Source organism: Aythya fuligula, chromosome 2, assembly GCF_009819795.1.
Source record: "Aythya fuligula isolate bAytFul2 chromosome 2, bAytFul2.pri, whole genome shotgun sequence".
NCBI lineage: Eukaryota > Metazoa > Chordata > Aves > Anseriformes > Anatidae > Aythya > Aythya fuligula.
The window spans coordinates 44,415,985-44,427,612 of NC_045560.1; the positions used below are offsets into that span (position 1 = coordinate 44,415,985).

Sequence of the window (11,628 nt, forward strand, 5' to 3'; positions counted from 1 at the left end):
GCATTTGAAGAGTCTCTTTTTCACAATAAAAGCCCTTCTTGCTGCCTTTTTCTTTTTTTTTTTTTTTTAAATACAGAGGGCGAGTTCGATATGGGAGGCAGAGGTAAAGGAGGCTGGAATGACACGTGCTCCTCCTGAGTCTGGGACAAGCAGGGGACAGGCAGAGCCCCAGGGACCTCGTTGGTCTTGCTCCACTGCAGCTGGGAAAGGGAGCCCCAGGTCTGCTGATGGGTGCCCCAAAAAGCGCCCTTCTGGGGTTTTTAACAGCATTGAGCTGCTGCCTTTCAGTAGTGGTGGGAGGTGGCTCCTGTGTCCCCAAGCCCCTCTAGCCCGCTGACCACGCACAGCCCTGTGGTGACATTGCCCAGGACTGTGTGCTAGGTGCAAGAAATGGTTGCAGTGTAATGCTCTGCCCAGCACGGGCTTCTACCAGTCCCAGCTCCCCCACACACCCTTGGCACGTTGAGTGCATTTATTTTCCCCTTTTTGTGTCTCCCAGCACCTTTTGTTGCCCCTCAAAACTCTCCCTAAGAAAATACACGGATGGAAGGTTAGGTCCAAAGGCTGCACGTTGAGCATCTCTGTGCCAGCCTCAGGTGGGAGGAGTTTCTCCCATTTCTGAGGCTTCTGCTTTCCTCTCCTTCTGGTAATTCTGAAGTGAGCCAATTGATATGCAATTTTCTGTCAAAATGACTCCTGTTGGTGCAACAGCACCGTGCGCCTTGACTGACAGGCCAGGCGCTCCGGCTCCTCTCTCCGGCTTGCTTCTCCTCACAAATAACCCTTTAAAATGCACGCCTGACATCTGATGAATTCGCCGTCAGAAAGAGGCACGGATGGCTGCTGCAGGAGGCAGACTTCAGGGATCAGTGGCCAAACTGCCGGGATAAGGCCACAGAGCCTGCAAACAGATGCTTCGACCTCAGCACTTGGAAATTTCGATCTGATTCCCACTCCCTCCTCCTTCCCCTGGAGAAGTTTGAATGGATTTCTGAGGCCCAAGCTCTACCCAGATAAATCACTGCCTATCAGCCACTGATTAGAAATGAGCTGCTCAGAAAGCCTTCGGACTTCTCCTTTTCCCCCTGCTCTCTCCTGTATCTTCTGGTAAATGGGCCTCCAGAGGTGATTGCTCATTCCTCCAGTTTGCCTTTTAGGTGAGGGATGGGAACTCTGCATCGCTTTTCAGACCATGGCCTTGCTTTTGTGGGACAGGCACAGTAATGCTTCAATTGAATTAGGGTTTTCTTTCCATTTTTTGATTTCTCAGGTGGGCAAGTGGGTGTGCGGAGGCCATGTCCAGGACCAAGCTGCTTCACTAGCACCTTATCGCTGGAAACCATCCCCGTGGCTTAATAACCTGAGCTGCCCCACACGTGGTGCCTGTGGGATTCCTCGGGATCAACGTGCAGTCCTTGAGCTCTCTGGGGCCACAGATGCCTGCTCGCACCTCCCCCAGGGGATATGGACACGCTGCTGTTTTCTGGGGGGTGAGTGAAGAAAGAGAGAAAATGAGACAGAAGCAATCTGTTTCTTTTCCTGGAAGAAACTTACTGGCGTATGCTTGAATTGGGTCCACAAAGACGCTATATTGGCCATTTACATACCTCTGTGCTGTGCTCTGTTGCTGCGAGGGTGGGCTGGGATGGAAGGAAGCTTACACATGAACACGGGGAGACAGACACCCGGCACCGCAGCGGCACTTCGTCCTCACGCCTGCTGAACACGGGGCCTGGCCGACATATGGGCTCATGAATCTTTCCTGACAGCCCTGCGGTGGCAGAAGCAGGGAGCAGAGCTTCCTGGTTGTAAATCGGTCATGAATAAATTTAGGCTGGTAATTAGAAAGTTTCTGATAATCAGAGGCATGAAGTTCTGGAAGCTTCCGGATAGACCAGAGGGAGCTGGCTGGGAGCCTCTGCTGAACCACTATAGGGAAATGTAGGGCAGGAGGGTGGGATATTGAAGAGGGAAGGCTTGGGGGTTTTGGCCTTTTGGCCAAAAGCTTTTTGGCTCCCCCAGGGAAGGAGATAGGAGCAGACCCAGCTGAGGTTTGCCCATGGTGCTTTCTGTGTCATGTTTCTCTCAGGCTTGTCCCATACTTCAGGACAGGTTGCCTCTGAGGTCTGTGAGGAATTTTTTTTTTACCCCACTCGTTGAGAGGGAGCATCTCTCCTCCCTCTTTATTATGTATCAGCGCTGCTCTCCTAATCACTCAAAACAGCCCTGGAGCCAGGCTCTTTGCAGGCTTTGAGTCAAAATGAGCCCCAAATGAGTCTAAAGGAGATACTGAAGGTGATGGACAGGGGGGCATCCTCCAGCACCCTTATTCCTGCTGTGGTAGGCGCTGTGGAGCTGGAAAAGGAAGGCCCAAACTCATGTCCACTCCTTTCACAGCGTCTCCCTCCAGCACCCTCGGGGCCAGATACCTGCTCCCCACTAAAGCAGAAGCGTGGTGTTGTTAGCAGATGGCAGACACTGCCTCTGAGCAAACACATTTTCCCCTCCAAGGTCACGTTCAGGTGGTGGGGAGCCGAGGCGGCCTGCTCCCATTTGGGACGAGGACTTGCATGCCCTGCAAAGAGCAGCAGCTTGCCAGCCTCCCCCTGGGCCTTGAAAAATGCTCCAAGCAAGCAGAGCAAAAACGATGCCACTTTCAGCTAGTCAGGCTTAATTTGCTTCATTATGCCATAAACTCTCGGATTTTTTTCATTACCCACAGAGACTTGCAGGATGAGCTAAGGCTCACATGTGCAATGTGAATGAGATAAGCAGTAAAAATAAAAGATAAACAACTAAAGGAAAAAAATAATCATTTAAAGTTATTCAGGGGCTCCAGGGAGGAAGAGAAGGGGGAAGGAAAGGAAGAAGCCCACAAGCCTATTTCCCATCCTTTCTTTAGATCACCTTCATGCAGTAATACAGATAGCAAGCTCTTTTTTTTTTTTTTTTTTTCCCATTGCTTCTTTTATTTGATGGCTTTTGTAAACACGAGGTTCAAACAGTGGCTCTAGGAAGTCTCGGCTGCTGAGTTATTGTGAAAAGCACTCAGAAGTTGTGCCCTCCCGCTGGGTGTCTCTGTAGGTAAATCTCCAGCCGATCTGAAAGCTGCTCTCTTTTTGTGCTGTTTAAATCTGAACACTGCTACTTTTCCAAAAAAAATCCACCTTTCCATCAGAGCAGAGCCCCCGATGAGAGCTGCCCATACAACCCCCACCAGCTGTGTGGGGCCCAGCACGAGCAGGAGGGCCACCACCAGCAGGCCGGGCCTCTCCTTGCCACACGCATGAAGCAGCACTCCCAGAACAAGACAAAATGTCCCCAAAGTTTCAGCAGGATGCCCCCAATTTTTCAATACAAAGATTAAGCTATAGGTAATTACAAGATCAAATAATTTGAAAATGTAATGGTCAATGTGCCTAAGCAAACCTTGACCGGAGGTCAGTTTGGACACCAGCACTTGAAAAGGAGGTTCAGTGAATCCAGAGATCCCTCTTCCCAGTGCATTTCATCTCTAATAAAACCAAAATACATTCAGATGCCAAGCATGGGATCAAGAGAAGTGTTTAGACAAGAAACAAGAGCACTTAAATATAGATTTGTTTTGGTTTTGTCTTTGAAGATATCTGCATAACCAGCAAATCACTCAGCCCAGAACCGCGGCTGGTTCACGGAAGCAGCAGTAGGTTTTACACCTTTTAGCTGTAGGTTATGCCAAGGGGCCCAGTCCTGCTCCTATCATTGCTCACATTGCCCAGACTTTGCAGGGAAAAAAAAAAAAAGATTAATACTGTTTTTTCCTGCTGTTGATATCAGTTCAGGAAAATTTACCTGCTGATCTCAGGAGGAAACTGGAGCAGAGCATACTCCCCTCTGCTCCCAGTAAGTCCCATACATGCTCTGTGTGAAATCAGGTAAGAAAATTAACACCAGGACTTCACCTTCAGCTGTTTCTGTACAGCAGATCCTGTTTCTTTACATTCAGCTCCACGACGTAAATGAAAGAAGTATATCCTGATGGGCAAACTACATCTTAGTCAACTAGGAATGCAAAATTAAGATACAGATAAAGCAAACCCATTGTTTTGAAATATTTGTGCCATCACCTCTGTTTGGCAGCGTTCCCTCACTGAAGGGCAGCAGTTGTCTGGTTAGGGTAAGCCTCAGGAATATAGTAGTGAAGAGCTAACATTGCCATCGTGTGGTAAGCATTAGAAACAAAGCGATACTTTGCATTTTTTCTATATCCAAGTATCTTTAAAAAAATCAAAAATAAAAAACAGACGAAGCAGCACAGGCGGCACAGCACCCGTTGTTTGGAAAGCAGGTAGACTACTGACATGACGCAAAGCCCCAAAAAGTTTCAGAAAGGTTTTGTTGACTTGTGAGGACCACCACTTGCTGCTGATGCACAGCACACTGTCCGAAACACAGCGTAGTTACCAAAGACTGGTAAATTCTCTTGTTTCTCTGTCCCCCTTTCCTCCTAAGAGTAAAAAAGGATGTTTCCACAGAAGCAATTGAGGACAGTCGTGGTGTTACAGAACCAAGTTTCTTCCAGGTCATGTAAAGTGGTATAGGGGGGAACGGACACAGTGGACAAATTCCTTGGAAGCGAGCGCTTCCAAAATGGGCAAGGATGAAAGAAAAATCACTTGTGAATTGGTTATGAGTGATATGCCTTTCAAATTAATCTGAAGCTTGAGTTTCGGAGTAGGTGGATTTAATCACTTTGAAATCCAGTGTAACTCAAAATCTCCAGGTGCTTGAACACAGTGATCATTCTCAATTTTAATCTCAATTTGCATCATTTCTTAGGCTTTTTTTCCTTAGCTTTAGCCATTCATTATCAACCATGTGCTTGAACTCAATTTCCACAGCTTATAAATAGCTCAAGACAACATAAAGTGCTTGAGCAAGCAGATGCCCAATTTTGGCTTAAATAAGCAACATTAGGCACATAACGACTTTGGAGCATACATTTTTAGAAGCATATGCTCGTGCTCATATATTGTTAAATATACTGATGTATTTGGTAATATATTTGAAGGTCTTACAACCTTCATCTTAATATTTTCCCTCTTCAATGTTATGACAGTAACAATAATTTGCTTTTTGACTACAAGAGATCTCAGACTTCTACAGTTTCTTCATTCAACACGAAGAAAATACATCTTCTCAACAAACTGCACACAAGAAAACATATGGAAGAAACGGATGCTGACATTTAGATGTAGACTTTAAAGCATGGAGACTCAACCCATCATTACAGTGTTTCAAATTAATTAGTTTTTAGGTCATGCCCCTTTTTGCTTATTGGTTTTGATTAAAAAGTAGTAATTATGTGCTGCATAGTTTAAGGAACTGTAATTAGGGCAAGGTATAAGGTATCGATGTAAGCCATCAACTTCAAACATTCTGAAAAGCAAGCACGGTAAAGGAAGTCACCAATTTTTGTCTTGTTAATATACCTCTCATTATTACGACTGTACTTACAGTACAACTTGTATGCTTTTAGACTTCTGGGGTATGGAAGTATCCCAGGAAACTGCTTATACAAAGTTTTTGGTTGTGGGATGTGTTTTTTTAAGTAGTTAAGAACAGCAATTTGTTAATCTCTCAAGCTCTGACATACCTGCATTCTAACCAGAAGATGCATTTCCAATTGGCCTGAAATTACACAGAAAAATTGGTTTAATTGATCATTTCTCACACCAAGGACTGTGCTCGAAATTTTGTTTATCCAATAGCAGATTACTTTAAAAATGTCTAAGGACCTGAACTATTTTGAATACCAAAGTATGCAAATATTTCAAACAGTACTGAGCACAGAGTACTGAGCACAGACTGTATGGTCAACATGACGTGACAAAAACATTCCTGTGTGCTTCAGAGAAACCCTTGAGCCCAACCCTTGGGACATTAATAAACGAGACAGACAATTCTTGGTCAGGAGCAAAATGAACTTATGTTTACAATTTATATCCATTTGTCATTTCTGAAGAATCAGAACATGGACACAAAGTAAAACATAACTAGAAGCTCATTTTATTTCTGTTTCTTCTCTGTCTTCTTGACTTTTTTAGAAGTCTTCATCTGGAGCTTCCTGATTTCATGCTTAATGATCCTGTTTCTCTGCAAGAAGAAACAAAAATACTATCAATCAAAATGAAGACTCTTAACAGTTCAAAAGTATTATTCCTTGATTTTAATTCTGATCTTTCATGATCTGCCCTTTTTGATGATCACCCTTTGCTAACCTGATTATATTTTAGTTATGTTAAAAGATTTAACGTGTGTTACATCCTAAGTGTCAAATCCTACCTAAAACTGTTCTACAAAGTGGCCAACATCACTGGCTGGCAACTTGGGCATCCCGATATCCTATGAATGAGGAGTTTGTTACAGAATGAAATATTATCAGTGCCAATCAAGAATATTCTATTTCATCTCCTTCCTCAGCTATAACCAGGAACACCGATGCACAGATCATATCAACTCAGCTTTGATCAGTGACTGAACTGGTGGCCCAAGAGCCATCGGAATTCAAGGCACTCACATGCTTTGTGCCAACCAACTGTAAAAGCAAGGCTACTAACATCTGTGTATGACTCTAAAGCGAAGCCTACAAGCAGAAACCCTGTAAGGAAACCACACTCAAGCACTTACCATTTTCTTTGCTTTCATAACCTTGTAACGATCGAAGTCGGTCATTTTGGCTTTCTGTTTAGAAAAAAAAAAAAAAAAAAAAAATGAGGCTCTGATCCACACATGCATAAGTTATAAAACTCAGAATTTCAAAACATTCCACAAGTAACTCTGAGCATCTGCAAACAAGGTCTAGCTACACACCTACCAGGGGTTCACTACAGGCCTTCACTGGGAAGCGAGGATGTGAAGCTACAAGTTGTGATCACTGAACAAAACAAACCTTTACAATAAAACTACAAGAAATTAAAACTGATAGAGATTTTAATCTACACCTTTTTTTTTTTTAATCTAAGCAACAAAAAATACATAATTTACCAGCACCTAATTTTCATGAGTAGAAGCAGTACAAAGTACATTACACATCCAATCAAATTCCGTACCTTTTCCCTGGCTTCAATCTTCTTTGCCCATCTTGTTGCTGCCCATTTTTCATTTATATTTTCCTTCTCCCAGGCACGTCGCACACACTTCTGACGAGCACTGCATTACAACAGTCACAGTTATATTCACAGTCTTTCCAAAAAAAGAATCTCTAAAGCTAGTCCATCAAATTACACCCAAGATCATCCCTCTACATTCCTTCAGATGCCTAGTTTAAGCCAATGCCACATAACTCTCTGTGGCCTGATTAATATTTTATGTAACTGCTTTGCTAGAACTAAGCATATAAGTGATTTCAAGAGGCATATTAACGCTCCTAGCAACACTCCTGAATCACAGAGGCAACATTTTTTGTTTCTAAATTACAAATTTAAATAGTACCTACACTGGAGAGAAGAGGGCAGATTCGGCCTCCTACAATTCCAGTGTAGCTCTGCGGGGAGGTAACTTATTTAATGTCTGAAGGCAACCTGTGCAACAGCAAAAGCAAAGCTGCCCAGTATTACTGTAACTGCTTCCCCAAAATCCTTGCAGCCCACACCTACCTGCAAGTTGCCTAGGCCAGTCTGCTGTTTCCTTCTCTCCAGTTATTAGCCAGCAGTGAAAATGAAAACTTAAACGTACTCAACTGTCCTAACGCAGTCTGCCCAATTTTAGCTGCATACACACTAATGCATTGATTTAACAACGTACAAGTGCTCTTCATCAGATCACATAATTCAGGAGTGAAGTGAGAGCTTGTTGCCTACAAAACGAACACTCACCTGTGCGGGAACTTGATCACAAAGTCAGTCAGCTGCATGCACTTGAAGGGCATGGCCTGCCTCCTGACACCGCTGCAGGGGCCATCGACCAGGGCCTGGAAAGGAGGAGAAAATGTTTGGTTTTAATCTCATAATTCGTATTTTTTTTTATTTTTTATTTTTAGCTTTTCCAGGATCAAGCATTTATTTTCAGCACACGTAAGTGCCACTTAGGAAGAACTTCTTTATGGAAAGGGTTGTTGGGCATTGGAACAGGCTGCCCAGGGAAGTGGTGGAGTCACCATCCCTGGAGGTCTTTAAAAAGCGTTTAGACGTAGAGCTCAGTGATGTGTGTTAGTGGAGGGCTGGTTAGTGTCAGGTCAGAGGTTGGGCTCAGTGATCTCGGAGGTCTCTTCCAACCTGGGTGATCTTGTGCATTTTTCAGCTTTATGCCCATCAGCCACGTGCTCTGAGGCCCCACACGGGGCGGCGCTCACCCTGGCAGCCCCAACACGTGCTCCTTCCCCTCTCACCCACACTGAACACTCCCAAACCTCATTTTTTTCACCATTTGCTCCTTTTTCTCACCCCTCTCCCCAGGACCACTCTCCGACCACTCCCCCACCCCCAGCGCAGGGGCAGCGTGCCGGGACCCCCCCCCCCCACTCCACTCACCCTATTCTGGTCGATGACATCCACGATGGCCACCAGCTTGCCGGCGTGCGGCCCGAAGGCGACGAAGGCGACGCGCCCGATCTCCACAAAGCGCTTGAACACCTGAGGGACGGAGGAGAAAGAAGGGGGGGGGGGTGGGGGCAGCCGTTAGTCACCGTTTAACGACACCCCTCGACCCCCACACCCCCCTAACGGCCGCCCCATCCCTCACGGCCCCCTCACGGCCCCCTCACGGTCCCCTCACGGCCCCCACAGCGGCGGTTGAGGCGCGGGGGAGCCCCGAAGCCGCCGGGCCCCGGCACCGCCCGCCCGTACCATGATGGCGGCCGGCGGCAGAAAGGAAAGGGCTGGCTCGGCGCCACCGGATGGGCCCTCACGGCGGAGGGGGCACTGCGCATGCGCGCAGCCCGCATCATCACTCTGTAGGCGGGGGGGCGTGGCTAAGGTGGCGCCGGCGCGCCGGCGCGAGGCGGCGCGGGAAATGGAGGCTGTGCTACTGTCTTGGGTTATAGGGGCATAGGGGGAGTTTGGGGGTAGGACCCCCCGAGGGGTGGCACCGATGGCAGAGTGGTGCTGCAGGGACGCAGCACAGCCAGGGGACGTGCTCGTGCTGTGCCAGAGGCTGATCTGGTTGGGTTTGAGCTCCGGAGGAGATATCAGATGATACCAAGATAGTAGAGTGCAATGGAACGTGCCCCACCAAGACCCCTAGATGAAGTGACCCTGCTCTTCGGAAGGCAGAGCGCTTTAACAAGGGCATAGATTAAAAAAATAATAATAAATTATGTATGTTTTCGTATCGTAGTGCAGAGCTGAGCCCGAATTTGGAAGAATGGCTCCGTGGCGGTACGCACTGCCCTACCCTAGGCACCATAGAGAAATGCAGAATGAACTTGTAGGTAGGAGAGCGTGTTCAGGACAACCTCCTAGGGTAAAAGCAGCTTTATGCTTCAGTTTAGTGTCACCTGGTGGCCAGGAGGATGCATTCGTTCTCTTCTTGGACCTTGGCACCCCCAGAGACAAGCGTTGGGCTGCTCTTACTGTATCTCTCCGCACCTCTTGCCACATTTCCTAGAGAGTGAAGATGCAAGGGCACGCTCGGCGATCCTGCAGAACGGGTCTTCCCCAGCCTGACACTGTTGAAGTGGCGCTGCCAATGTCATGATCGAGTTGGAGAGGTGTCCTGAGGCGTGACCAGCCCAAGAGCATCCAAAGATTTTGGCCAAAAGCGTTTGCTGTAAGGAAATTTTTCAGAGCAGCAAAGTGTAAGCACAACGTACGGCAGATCGCAGATGGCAAGTCGGTCTGACCTGCATTCCACGAGGTCTGCTGTCAACAGTGGAAATAAATATCCCAACTGGGCTGTAGGAAGTGTGAGCTGTCTAAAGGTGCAGTGTTTATTGCGTGTATGATGTTGTTTGTACAGTAAAATAGAGCAGGTAAAAAAAAAATGCACTTAATTGTTGTATTTATTATGCAAGCGCCTGGGGAACGGATCATAAAAACATTAAAGAGCACTTAACTCCATCAGGGATGTTTGAAAGTCCCATCTAGAATACCATTACAACAAGAATTCACTGTGTGCTTTATGATAGTGATACTTTACTGCCTGTATTAATCCCATTATTTTTGCTCTGGGTCGAGGCAGTAGGTAATGGCTTTTGGATTCTTCTCTTCTGTAGTGATCCGGAAAAATCCTTCTCCTCATTCGGTGCAACAAACCTGCTGGGATTTAGTAATTGGAAGGAAGGGAGGCTACCTAAAACCTTGCTCTTTTTAATGATCTCTGCTGGTTTTACGGCAGAGAGACTCAAATGCCAGTGGTGATTGCACTGACGACTTGTTGAGTACGTGAGGGCTGCATCTGCTCTGCATAACTCCAACCTGCACGGGTGCGCTCCTGCACCTGTTCGGATCACAAACGCATAGAAGAGGCATCACAGAAAACACCAAAGTTGGGCTGTGCCCGGACACCAAGCAATGGAAACAATTCAAGAGCAAAAATGCAGCGGAGTCAAAAATCACAAAGTCAGATTTTGTGTTTCTTATTGCACAGAAGGAAAACACATAAAGTACAGGCGAGCACAATTTGTGATATATTTATCTTCATTTCCACTCAACTGAACATAAATTGTTTCTGAAATAATTGAATAATAATTAAAAAAAAAAATAAATAAGAACTCCCTAAATTGGGGTATGATTGACTATTACACTCAGTGGTTTTCTTTTTCTGTTCTCTTGATGGCTTTTCTCCTCCATCAATGCTGAATTATGCCATGCACTACCAGTTACTGCTTTCTTTTGCCACGTTTGCGTGTTGCTTTAGGAGAAGTTTCTCACTTTTTCCCCCTTCAGAAATGTCCGTGGGTATTTCCTCTCTCAGCTGTTTCTTCTGGTGGATTAATTTTTTGGGGCTTGCTTAAAGTTCTGCTTCACATTACACATTCCCGTCCCTATTCCCAACACTTGAGGATTCTTTTTGTAATCAATTTGTGTCTTCATCTACTGCCTGTGCTAATTAGGAAGTGCCTCTGAAGCAAGCTCTGAAAATTGCTATTGTCAGAGTCTTCCCGTCACTCTAATAACTTGTCTGGCAGGATGTGAAAGTACCGGGACTGGCAAAAGGTGGGAAAAAAGTCCAGTTGGCTTAGCTTTTCACCATTTTATTTTATTAATCTTTGTAAGCAAGCAGTAAAGAGTACAAAAGATACACGAGCTGGAGTTTGTACATGCTTGTAAACGCTGTTCACTTCACTGGCTCCCCACGGGACCTGTTCATTTCCAGGTGACCGGGTGTTACACCCGCTGATCGGGGCGGATTTAGGTAGGGCGACCAGCCCCACTGCTCCACCACTCCTCCAGACGTAGCCACCACAGCCAAGGAGAGCCAAGCTGGCCGTGTCTGAGCAATTTTTTTTTTGCTGTGACACTGAACGGTGATCGTGGTGCTGGCTGAGAAGAAGCTGCAAGCTACAGCGGTGCTGAAGGTCAACCTTGTCAACTTTCCCAGCTAAAACTGGTAGGAGACACAAGGCTGAGTTCTCAATCAGGTGGCTGTCACACCGATACAGTAAAGGCATATAAGAAGGCTGAATTCTGAGCGTCTCACAACCAAATC

At 46.1% G+C, this 11,628-nt stretch overlaps 1 protein-coding gene across 1 annotated transcript; it reads right to left on the reverse strand.

Moving 5' to 3' along the window:
- Positions 1–5,942: 5,942 nt before the first annotated feature.
- RPL14 (ribosomal protein L14) lies at positions 5,943–8,887 on the reverse strand. The gene is made up of 6 exons (XM_032183049.1): positions 8,826–8,887; positions 8,511–8,612; positions 7,857–7,951; positions 7,092–7,191; positions 6,670–6,723; positions 5,943–6,135 (listed from the first exon to the last, which is right to left on the reverse strand). Exons 1-6 carry the CDS (start codon positions 8,826–8,828, stop codon positions 6,049–6,051), a joined length of 441 nt encoding a protein of 146 aa, XP_032038940.1. The 5' UTR covers positions 8,829–8,887; the 3' UTR covers positions 5,943–6,048.
- Positions 8,888–11,628: the final 2,741 nt, after the last annotated feature.